Source organism: Tachyglossus aculeatus, chromosome 25 (assembly GCF_015852505.1).
Source record: "Tachyglossus aculeatus isolate mTacAcu1 chromosome 25, mTacAcu1.pri, whole genome shotgun sequence".
Taxonomy (NCBI): Eukaryota; Metazoa; Chordata; class Mammalia; order Monotremata; family Tachyglossidae; genus Tachyglossus; species Tachyglossus aculeatus.
In genome coordinates, this window is record NC_052090.1 from 21,931,386 (window position 1) to 21,944,005 (window position 12,620).

Sequence of the window (12,620 nt, forward strand, 5' to 3'; positions counted from 1 at the left end):
AGGAAGGGGCTCAGTCTGGGAAGGCCTCCTGGAGGAGGTGAACTCTCAGTAGGGCCTTGAATCAATGAATGAAGTTCTGTCTTCCTAACATCTGAGAGCTCTGAACTGCAGGCTAATTCATTCATTCATTCATTCAATCGTATTTATTGAGCGCTTACTGTGTGCACGGCACTGTACTAACCACTTGGGAAGAACAAGTCGGCAACATATAGAGACGGTCCCTGCCCAACAATGGGTTCACAGTCTATAAGGAGGAGCAGACAACAAAACAAAACATGTAGACAGGTGTCAAAACCATCAGAAGAAACTCCTATTCCTACCTCTGGAGCACGTAGAAGGTTCAGAGAGACTGCCGGATCTGTGCTTGTGGAGCGATGTAGCACATCTGATAGGGAACTGGCTGATGAACGCACTCTTCCCTACCTGAGTGGGTTCCTGGCAGGGGTTTGAGCCACATGGCTTTGGAGGGTCTAATCCCAGCTCCGCCACTTGTCTGCCATGTGACCTCGGGCAAGTCACTTCACTTCTCTGGGCCTCGGCTACCTCATCTATAAAACGGGGATAAAGATTGTGAGCCCCATGTGGGATGGGGACTGTGTCCAACCTGGTTAACTTGTATCTACCCCAGTGTTTAGACTAGTGCTTGACACATAGTAAGCGCTTCACAAACACCATTGTCATCGTTATCATCATTATTAAGGTTAGAGATCACTAAACTGCTCCCGGTTGCCAGTTCAGTGCCGCCGTCTCCACGTGGGAAGTCGTTGGTTGGGTGACATCACAATACCCCCCAGACCCTCCCCACGAGCTTGACTCCGGAGAAGGGGGCACTGGGGCAGTCTATCCACTCAGCAGTGCCAAGGGTTGGGGCCACCGGGGGAATTTGGAAGGGAACAGCCCACCATGTCATCATTCAGGGTAAGTGGGGTTGGGCTTGGATCAACAGAAATGGCAGGCCTCTGGGGAACGAGTGGGAGGGGAAGAGGGAAGGAAAATTACTCTGAGGTTGCTGATCTATTCGGGGCCAAGGCACAGTCCTCAGAGTCACCAAGTCCCACGTACTGGGAAAGCTTCAAAATGGGGGCAAAGAGAAGCCCTTTGTCCCTTTGCCTATAAGCAGATAGCCAGATAGCTAGGGGAAACCTAATTCTAGAAAAACAGAACCGGGAGGGATTAAAAAATTCAAAATCAGTTCCCTGAGACATTCATAATACCAGAAGCCCGTAAAAGTGAAGGGAACGTGAGACAGAACATAAAAAGCAAGACAAGGACGAGGAAATAAATAAGTCATTCTCTGGGGTTTACAACCAGAAAGGCGCTTATGCAGTTTGGGTTTAAAAATTCAAGTGTTAGAGAGTTAAGGCCACACCTATAAGTTGTCCAAAAGAAAAAAGCTTATTGTTTGCTTGCTAGTAATTCAAACAGCCGTTCACCTGGAACAGTCCCCAGCTCCTCCTTTTAGGAGCTCCTGCCAATGAAATCATCACTCGGGGCTGCGTAAGTCTGATTCTGTTTTCTTTACCCTGCCCGGGGGTTTTGGCTTCCAAAGTATTTGTTTCTTCCTGGAGTCTTGGGGCCCTGAAAGGCTCCGAGTGACGGCAAAGGGCTGTTGTGTTTACCAGCGGGGAGGGAAGGAGAGATCTGTGCCAGGGCCTGACTCTGTGCCAGGGCCTGACTCTGTACCAGGGCCTGACGTAGCTCCATTTGCAGGGTAGCCTGGTTAAGGTGGCCAGCAGCTGGAGGGAGCACAGACAGAGTGGCCCAGCTGGCCACCGATTAGCTCATGGGATGAGTAACTTTTAGACTGTGAGCCCACTGTTGGGTAGGGACTGTCTCTATATATTGCCAACTTGTACGTCCCAAGCGCTTAGTACAGTGCTCTGCACACAGCAGGCGCTCAATAAATACGATTGATGATGATGAGTATTGGTTGGACTATTTGCTTAAGCACCACAGAGCAGTGGAGAGAGCACAGGCCCGGGCATCAGAAGGTATTGGGTTCCAATCCTGGCTCTGCCACTTGTCTGCTCTGTGACCTTGGGCAAGGCACTTCACTCCTCTGGGCCTCAGTTATCTCATCCATAAAATGGGGGTTGAGACTGTGAAGTCCCATGTGGGACAGGAAGTGCGTCCAACGCAATTTGCCTGCATTCACCCCAGAGCTTGGTACAGTGCTTGGCACATAGTAAGCGCTCAATGGAAAGAGCGCGGGCTTGGGAGTCAGAGGTCATGGGTTCGAATCCTGCCTCCCCCACATGTCTGCTGTCTGACCTTGGGCAAGTCACTTCACTTCTCTGTGCCTGAGTTCCCTCATCTGGAAAATGGGGATTAAGACTGTGAGCCCCACATGGGACAACCTCATCTCTTTGTGTTCCCCCCAGCACTTAGAACAGTGCTTTGCACATAGTAAGCACTTAACAAATACCAACATTATTATTATTATTATTATTATTATTATTATTATTATTACCCAAGCCACTCAGATCCAATGTAGCCCTCCTTACTAGATTCTAAACTCACTCCTCCTCTGGACTATAAGCTTGTTGCGGGCAGGTAATGTGTCTGTTGGTTGTTGCATTGTACTCTTCCAAGCGCTTAGTACGGTGCTCTGTGAACAGAAAGCGCTCAATAAATACGACTGACTGACTGGAATGTAAGCGCCTTATGGGCAGGAATCGTGTCTAACAACTCTACTGCATTGTACTCTCCCAAGCGCTTAGTACAGTGCTCTGCACACAGTAAGTACTCAATAAATACCATTGATTGACTGATTGATGTAGACTACAGGTTTCGGTAGTGAGTGCCTACTGTGTGCCCAGTACTGGATCTGAGCGACAACTGAGGTACATACAGACAAAGGTAAATTAGTTATCTTTAGTGGATCTGAAAGATTCTGCAAGACTCCCTTAGAGGAAGAATCAATCAATCAAAGGTATTAATTCAGCACTTACTATGTGCAGAGCACTGTTCTAAGACAACAGAAAAGAGGGCTCAATCAGGGAAGGCCTCTTGGAGGAGGAGAAGGAATGATGACGATGGCATTTTTTAAGTGCTTACTATGTGCAAAGCACTGTTCTAAGCGCTGGGGGGGATACAAGGTGTGGGGCTCACAGTCTTAATCCCCATTTTACAGATGAGGGAACTGAGGCTCAGAGAAGTTAAGTGACTTGCCCAGGGTCACACAGCAGACATGTGGCGGAGCTGGGATTAGAACCCATGACTTCTGGTTCCCAAACCCGGGTTCTTTCCACTAAGCCATGCGGAATGGGGAGAGCCATGTAGGTCATTTACAAAGCTGGCTAAGATGGTCGAAGAATATAAGACTGCAAGCTCCTAATGGGCAGGGAACTTGTCTACCAACTATACCAACTATAAATGTTATAAATGTACCAAGTGCTTTAGTACGGTGCTCTGCACACACTAAGTACTCAGTAAATCGATAAAAGCGAACTTGGAAGAGCTAGGGATGTTCAATTAAGCATTTTGGGGAGCCTTATTTTTGTCCATTTGCTTTTCAGCTATCTGAATAAAGCCGAACTGGGTCACTGTAAGCACTAAAAAGCCAGGCTGAGGTTGGACTGTGCACAGGGGGAAAATGCTTTAGGTCCATCTGGAGTTTGGCTTCCATGGACTGTTGAAAGCGTGCTGCAAGAGTAAATTCAAAATGATCATTTATAGAGTGAAGATAACTAGTATGAAAATAGTGTGAGAAGCAGCTTGGCCAAGTGTAAACACCACAGGACTAGGAGTCAGGAGACCTGAGTTCTAATCCTGGCTCTGTGAGCTGCCTGGTGTGAGATCTTGGGCAAGTCATTTAACTGCTTTGTGCCTAGTTTCCTCATCTGTAAAATGGGCATTAAATAACTATTCTCCGTCCCCCTTAGGCTGTGAGCCGAATGTGGCACAGGGGCTGGTGTCTTACCTGATCTACCCCAGCCCTCAGCACAGTGCTTGGCACCTAGTAAGTGCTTAATGAATACCACAAGTATTATCATTATTAAGTGCCCATTGGGAAATACTTGGAAAGTACAAACCAAAGAAGAAAGCACCTAGTACAGTGCTCTGCCCACACTAAGTGCTCAATAAATATGATTTAATGGCACGTTCCCTGCCTACAAGGAACTTACACTAAATCATCATCATCATCAATCGTATTTATTGAGCGCTTACTGTGTGCAGAGCACTGTACTAAGCGCTTGGGAAGTACAAGTTGGCAACATATAGAGACAGTCCCTACCCAACAGTGGGCTCACACTCTGAAATCTAAAATCCGGAGAGGCCAAATCTAATTTTTCTCCCAGCGCTTAGTGCTGTGCTTTTCACACACTAAGAGCTTAATAAATACAACTCTTATTTTTTTATGGTATTTCTTTAGTTTCTTACTATGTTCCTGGCACTGTACTAGGCTTTGGGGTAGATACGAGCTAATCAGGTTGGACACAGTCCACGTCTCACATGGGGCTCACAGTCTTTATCCCCACTTTACAGATGAGGGAACTGAGGCCCAGAGAAATGAACTGACTTGCCCAGGGTCACACAGCAGACAACTGGCAGAGCTGGGAGGAGAACCCAGGTCCTCCTGACTCCCAGATGTCTGTTCTATCCACTAGACCACCCTACTTCTACAACCACTGTGGATGCCAGGATGTAAAATTACTTCACGCTCTTTGCAATGTGTTGTTTCCCAGCCCAAATACTCATACCCACTCCCGCGGCAGGAGCATGACTGGCAGGGACGAGGGAGTGTGATGGACACTGCACAAGGCGCTAGCACTATAGTCGACGCCTTCAAACAGCTTCTCAAACCAGTGGTCTCTGGGACTGGACTGAGGTGTGCCCATGTCCCCTCCTCCAGGAGGCCTTCCCAGACTGAGCCCCTTCCTTCCTCCCCCCCTCGTCCCCCTCTCCATCCCCCCCATCTTACCTCCTTCCCTTCCCCACAGCACCTGTATATATGTATATATGTTTGTACATATTTATTACTCTATTTATTTTACTGGCACATATCTATTCTATTTATTTTATTTTGTTAGTATGTTTGGTTTTGTTCTCTGTCTCCCCCTTTTAGACTGTGAGCCCACTGTTGGGTAGGGACTGTCTCTATATGTTGCCAATTTGTACTTCCCAAGCGCTTAGTACAGTGCTCTGCACATAGTAAGCGCTCAATAAATACAATTGATTGATTGATTGATTAGATAGGAGGGCTCACTCATTGAATGGTGGACTGAGAGAGTTTCAGTCAATCAATCAATCACTGGTATTCACTGAGTGCTTACCGGGTGCAGAGCATTCATTCATTCATTCAATCGTATTTATTGAGCGCTTACTGTGTGCAGAGCACTGTACTGTTTGGGAAAGTACAATATTATAGAGCTGGTAGATGGGATTCCTACCCACAAGGAGGTCACGGTCTTCTCCCACTCTACTGTGAACTCATTTTGGGCAGGGAACTTGTCTACCAACTCTGTTGTACTCTAGTCTCCCAAGCAGTGCTCTGCACAAAGTAAGCGCTCTATAAACACCACTGAAGATGGTGGTGATGATGATGATGATGATACCCCTTCCATTCCATTTCACTCCATTCAGAGAAGCAGCATGGTCTAGTGGACAGAACATGGGCTTGGGAATCAGAGGTTGGGGGTTCCCATCCTGGCTCCACCATTTGTCAGCTGTGTGACCTTGGGCAAGTCACTTAACTTCTCTATGCCTCAGTTACCTCATCTATAGAATGGGGATGGAGACTGTGAGCCCCACGTGGGACAGGGACTGTTTCCAACCTAATTGGCGTGGATCTACCCCAGTGTCTAGAACGGTGGTTGGCACATAGTAAGTGCTTAATAATCATAATTATTATTCTTCAAAATAAAGTGTCCCTAGGACAAAGGACGATGGAGACAGGCAGGAAGAGAAGCTACGACAAGCGACTATTGAAGGCAGCAAGCCCAGGGTGGAGAGTAATTTCCTCAAGACCCTACCATTGTCACCAGGAACTGTAACAACTTAACCCTTGAACTGTACAAGGTTCTTTGTTACACAATACGAGCTCACCACTTATCCTATATGTCCTTATCCTTTCCCAGTTTAATTAAAGGATTACACATCATTTATGTATCTATACACATACCTACACCACATGCGTGTAAATACAAATATGCATATGATATTAGGGTGGTGTAGGGCTGCTACACCCACCCAGCCATAAATGACATCTGCACATTACTTCACACCAAAAGTGCACATTAGCAAGGGCCCACCACATGAAAGCAATTAGGCCAGATCTAAAGGGTAACTAGCTATATTGTAAGCTCCTTGTGGGTAGGACTCGTGCCTTCTTCCACTGAACAAGTGCTTAATACAGTGTTCCCTGCACAGTGCATGCTCAAGAAATACTACCGACTGATCAAGCTATGGGAGTCAATAAAAATGAAAATATGATTGACTGTATTAGTCCCACAACTTCAGACCAGCGGTGTCCACCGCCACCACCGCCCTGACAGGGCAATCGTGGGGCAGATTTGTGAACATCTTGTGACAGTTTAGATTTTTCAAACCAATCTACTAGAAGATTGGTGCCCCTTCCAATTGTGTGTGCCACACACACATTTTCATTGTGGCTTTCTAAAAAGCCCCATTTCTTAATATTACATTGGATGCTAAATGAATAACCAGTTAGGAAAAGGGAGTGTAAATCAGCCTTATACGCCATAAAAATTGGGGGGATTCACCCCCTCTTGCTCTCCACCCTCTGGACACAATGAGGGTGGGCATCATCCTGGGCAAGATGCCAATGAAGCCAGAAAAAAGGTGTGGCCTGGAGACTTCTGGGCAAAGCCACCAATAATCAGTCTGAATTCCCAGAGAAAGGAGGAGTCACAATCTGAGTCAGGTGAGGAACGCTTTTGCTTGACAGCCCCGTAATCTGAGTGCAAGTCACTCCAGTCCCTGGGGCTAGTCTCCCCTCCATATACAAGTGTCCTGACCGGAGGGAAGAATAGTTGAGTCCTGGATGGAGCAAAAGATCAATCAATTATTGACTGTTTACTATGTGCAGCGTCCTACACTAGACCTTTTTTACGAGTTTTGAGGCCTCCTCCACCCAGGGACAGGACCAGGCCTAATTCCCAACTGTGTATTCTGTTTTAGTCCTTAGTACAGTGCTCTGTGCATCAATCAGTTGTATTTATTGAGCACTTGCTCTGTGCAGAGCAAAATACTAAGTGCTTGGGAGAGCACATAGTAAGCACTTACTGCATGGCCTAGCAGATAAAGCACAGGCTTGGGAGTCAGGAGGACCTGGGTTCTAATCCTGGCTCTGCTACTTGTCTGCTGTGTGACCTTGGGTAAGTCACTTGACTTCTCCATGTCTCCGTTACCTCATCTGTAAACTGGGCATTAAGTCTTTGAGCCCCATGTGGGACAGGACGGTGTCCAACCTGATTACTTTGTATCTACCCCAGTGCTTAGAACAGTGCTTGACACATAGTAAGTACTTACCATCATTAATTATTATTATTATCATAATTGCTGCTTGGGGGAGTGCAATAACCAGTAGATAGGACTCCTGTCTTCCAAGGGTTTGCAATCTAGGGGATAGATGGGACAAACCCATCTTCCCTTTGCCTTCAGGGAGAACAGATGTCAATGTCTGGCACCCTCAACAACAGTGTGAATACCCTTTCGGTCTCCAGAATAATGGCCTGTTGATAACAGGGTCCAATCCTCCTCTCCTTTTATTTTGTTCAGGTAGGGGTAAATAAAAGGCCCAGTTGCAGCCAAAATCTAAAGGAAAGCAGATTTGTGTTCGGAAAGGGTGTCTTCTGTTTCCTCTTGGGATCGTCGTGATGTCAACTCTTCATTAACAAGGGAGGGGAAAGAGCCCCTTTCATGGGCAATGCCCCATGGCGTGGGTTTCGAGTCTGGTTTTCTGTATCATTCCAGTTCTCTGCAATTCCCTGAATATACTGGGCCCTTTCAAAATGGGATTATCCACAATCCCTGGCCCTCTCCACCCTGCACCCTCCAGCACAGCACACACCAGGAGGCTGGAAAAACAAGCCTCCACCCACTTCTAAAGGCCCTGCCCTTCCCCTCGCTCCCTCCCTCCTGGGTCTACACCCTGTGCTTTGCAGGCAAAGCAAAGCATTCCAGACGGCTTCCCCAGGATGTGGAAGATGAAGGTCCAGGGATCGTTTTCTTCAGGGCCTCAATCCTTGATTCCAACTCTGTGGGTGATGGCGGGATGTTCCCCTTATGGGTTTCCAGCTTAAGGGGTAAAGCTACTGTTTCTGTCCCCACAGCCCAGGGCTGTCCCCCCCGCCCCCCAGCCTTGATCACCCCAGACTTCCAATGCACCCAGACCATTAACTCTTTAAAGCCTGCTTGATTCTCCCAAATTCATATCGATTTGCTCCCTCTTTGTGACTCTGCCCTCAGAATGGGAAGCTGGTCCCTCAGGTATCAACTAGGGAGTTCTTTTGAGATGCTAACAATAATAATGACTGTGGTACCGGTTAAAAACTGACCAGGTGCCAGGCACTGGACTAAGCAACAAGATAATCCTGACGAGCACACTGGTGGCCGACCCCATGCCAGGGCCTTAGGACTGCTCTGGGGCCAAGTCTGCTCCTTCATACACTCTGAGAACCCCCAAACCAGAGAAGGGCACCTTGGTGAGGCCCCACGGTCCAGACTTCCGATCAGACATGCCAGCCCTGGTCCCTGGCCTGAGCTGTGGCAGAGGGAAGCTTGGCACCAAAGAGGGGAGAAAATACATCCACTCTGAAATAATTCACACTGGAACGCTTGCAATGGCACCTTCTGTTTTACAGGCGTGGTATTTCTAACGTTCTGGTTTGCTTTCACTCTTGCTCTTTCTTATTCCCCCCCGCCTACCCCCAAGGTATCTGCATTCAGCCCAGGCTCCATGTTAGCCAGGCTGTCTGCAAAGCCCTGGGAATGACGCTGCCTTCCTCTTGGAGAAGGCCGGGGTGGGGGGTGGGTGGAGGAGGGAAAAGAGGAGGTAGAGGAGGAGGAGGGAAAAGAGGAAGAGAAAAGAGAAGGAGAAGAAGGGAAAAGAGGAAGAGAAAAGAGAAGGAGAAGAAGGGAAAAGAGGAAGAGAAAAGAGAAGGAGAAGAAGGGAAAAGTAGAAGGGGAAAAAGGGAAAATTATAATAATAATAATAAAAATTGCAGCATTTGTTAAGTGCTTACTATGTGCCAAACGCTGTACTAAACACTGGGGTGGATACAAGCAAATTAGTTGGACATAGTCCCTGTCCAACATGGGGCTGACATTCTTAATACCCATTTTACAGATGAGGTAACTGAGGCACAGAAAAGTGAAGTGACTTTCCCAAGGCCACATAGCAGGCAAGTGGCAGAGACAGGATTAGAACCCATGACCTTCCGACTCCCAGGCCTGTGCTCTATCCACGATGCCATGCTGAGGAGGAGAAGAAGGGAAAAGAGGAGGAAGGAGGAGAAGAAGGGAAAAGAAAGAGGAGGAGGAGAAGGGAAAAGAGGAGAAGGAGGAGAAGAAGAAGGGAAAAGAGGAGGAGGAGGAGGAGGAGGAGGGTAAAGAGGAGGAGGAGGAGAAGAAGAAGGGAAAAGAGGAAGAGAAGAGAGAAAAGAGGAGGAGGAGGTGGTTCAGGGTGGTTCCTAGTCATTTCTTACAGCCATGAAACTCTTGCCCCCACCCTCCAGGTCTGTTCCCACCTGAGAAGGGCATCCTTCCTTCCTTCCATCCTTCCTTCCTTCCATCCTTCCATCCTTCCATCCTTCTTTTAGACTGTGAGCCCACTGTTGGGTAGGGACTGTCTCTATATGTTGCCAACTTGTACTTCCCAAGCGCTTAGTACAGTGCTCTGCACACAGTAAGCGCTCAATAAATACGATTGATGATGATGATCCTTGCTTCCCCTTCCCCACTCCCCACAAACTTCATATTAGCCAGGGGTAAAAGGAGGCTGAATAATAATAATGGCATTTATTAAGCACTTACTATGTGCAAGGCACTGTTCTAAGCGCTGGGGAGGTTACAAGGTGATCAGGTTGTCCCTCGGGGGGGGGGCGGGAGGGGTCCCAGTCTTTATCCCCATTTTCCAGATGAGGGAACTGAGGCCCAGAGAAGTGAAGTGACTTGCCCAGAGTCACCCAGCTGACAATTGGCGGAGACGGGATTTGAACCCATGACCTCTGACTCCAAAGTCCGGGCTCTTTCCACTGAGCCACGCTGCTTCTCTAAAAAAAACCTAGTCCTTCGAGCCGGAATTTAACCAGCGACCTAAGGATGACCATGAGACAACCACTACAGTCCTCCGCTCTACCAGCTGAGCTATCGAAGGCTTAAAAGCTTGTTGCGGGCAGGGAATTAATTGTCTCTTGTTATATTGTATTCGCCCAAGCGCTTAGTAGAGTGCTTTGCACACACTAAGCACGTAATAAATACAATTGAATGAATAAATGTATATATATGTTTGTACATATTTATTACTCTATTTACTTATTTTATTTGTACATATCTATTCTATTTATTTTATTTTGTTAGTATGTTTGGTTTTGTTCTCTGTCTCCCCCTTTTAGACTGTGAGCCCACTGTTGGGTAGGGACTGTCTCTATATGTTGCCAATTTGGACTTCCCAAGCGCTTAGTACAGTGCTCTGCACATAGTAAGCGCTCAATAAATACGATTGATGATGATGACAAATGTTATTAGCATTCCTTCCACATCCACTCTGGACATCTTTCCCCTGGGAAAGAAAATTCGTTTTTGACCTCGACGTGATTTGAACACGCAACCTTCTGATCTGGAGTCAGACGTGCTACCGTTGCGCCACGAAGTCACCACAGACTCATCTCATTCAAACAGCAAAATACAACCACCATTTTACCGGCTCAGTGAAAAGAGCCCGGGCTTTGGAGTCAGTGGTCGTGGGTTCAAATCCTGACTGCCAATTGTCAGCTGTGTGACCTTGGGCAAGTCACTTCACTTCTCTGGGCCTCAGTTACATCATCTGTAAAATGGGGGTTGACTGTGAGGCCCCCCACGTGGGACAACCTGATCACCTTGTATCCTCCCATCATCATCATCATCATCATCAATCGTATTTATTCATAGTCTAGAGGGGGAGACTGACATTAATAAAAGTGAATAGATAAATCGATAAAAGACACATACAAATGTGCTGTGGGGATGGGAGGGAGGATGAACAAAGGAGCAAGTTGGTGACGCAGGAGGGAGTAGGCGAAGAGGAGAGGAGGGCGCAGTCAGGGAGGGCTTCCTGGAGGAGATGGGCCTTCAGTAAGGTTTGGAAGTTAGGGTGTGAGTCCTGTGTGGGACTGTATCTAACCTGATGTTGCCAATTTGTACTTCCCAAGCGCTTAGTACAGTGCTCTGCACACAGTCAGCGCTCAATAAATACGATTGATGATAATCCTCGTAAGAGGAGCAGCATGGCTCAGTGGAGAAGAGCACGGGCTTTGGAGTCAGAGGTCATGGGTTCAAATCCCGGCTCCGCCACATGTCTGCTGTGTGACCTTGGGCAAGTTACTTAACTTCTCTGAGCCTCAGTTGCCTTATCTGTAAAATGGGGATTAAGACTGTGAGCCCCATGTGGGACAACTTGATCACCTTGTATCTACCCCCACCGCTTAGAACAGTGCTCTGCACATAGTAAGCGCTTAACAAATACCATTATTATTATGATGATGATTTATTGAGCGCTTACTATGTGCAGAGCACTGTACTAAGCGCTTGGGAAGTACAAATTGGCAACATATAGAGACAGGCCCTACCCAACAGTGGGCTCAGTGCTTTGCACGTAGTAAGCGCTTAATAAATGCCATCATTATTATTTTACCGCCTTTGCAAACCCCGAATTCAAGCCGAAGATGACAAATGGGTCAGAGGGCTGGATTTCTCATTTTCCACACTTGACGCCTATGAAAAAAATCAAAGAGGAAAGCGGCGGTTAATTGACGTTTGAACACTAGAGGGCGCTACGTGCATTCAAAATCGCAAAGTCCAGCCCGACTATCAGCCCCCAAATCTCCGACAATGCCAACTGCTATTTCATTTTGTTCATCATCATCATCATCATCAATCGTATTTATTGAGCGCTTACTATGTGCAGAGCACTGTACTAAGCGCTTGGGAAGTACGAATTGGCAACATATAGAGACAGTCCCTACCCAACAGTGGGCTCACAGTCTAAAAGGGGGAGACAGAGAACAAAACCAAACATACTAACAAAATAAAATAAATAGAATAGATATGTACAAATAAAATAAATAAATAAATAGAGTAATAAATATGTACAAACATATATACATATATACAGGTGCTGTGGGGAAGGGAAGGAGGTAAGATGGGGGAGATGGAGAGGGGGACGAGGGGGAGAGGAAGGAGGGGGCACAGTCTGGGAAGGCCTCCTGGAGGCCTTATTAATCAATAAATACCATTGATTAATAGAGAGGTTTGGGTAGTTAGAAAGATAAGTACTTGGCATGGTAGCACAAATGGCGGTGGGCTTACACAAACTTGAGGACCGAATAAAAGACAGTGGACACAACAGATCTAGGAGTCAGTGTCAAAAGCAGCCAGTGACTAGGTGTTGAGGTTCA

The 12,620-nt window shown here is 47.0% G+C and overlaps 1 protein-coding gene and 2 non-coding genes across 4 annotated transcripts in view; 1 reads left to right on the forward strand and 2 right to left on the reverse strand.

Annotated features, from left to right (window-relative positions):
• The first annotated feature begins 817 nt into the window (after positions 1-817).
• Positions 818-12,620, forward strand: part of DNAJC5B (DnaJ heat shock protein family (Hsp40) member C5 beta) — a 39,169-nt gene continuing 27,366 nt past the window's right edge. The window contains exon 1 of one of the 2 annotated variants that reach the window (XM_038766730.1): positions 818-918. Coding sequence is in view for 1 of the 2 variants with exons in the window: in XM_038766729.1 (XP_038622657.1) it covers positions 904-918 (15 nt within the window). In the remaining variant the exon portion in view is untranslated. The remainder of the gene's footprint in view (positions 919-12,620) is intronic. The other variant, XM_038766729.1, reaches the window with a different exon arrangement.
• On the reverse strand, positions 10,254-10,342 carry TRNAY-GUA. Its single transcript is given in 2 exon segments — positions 10,254-10,289; positions 10,306-10,342. It is a non-coding gene; the product is annotated as a tRNA-Tyr (tRNA).
• Positions 10,769-10,840, reverse strand: TRNAW-CCA. Its single transcript has one exon. It is a non-coding gene; the product is annotated as a tRNA-Trp (tRNA).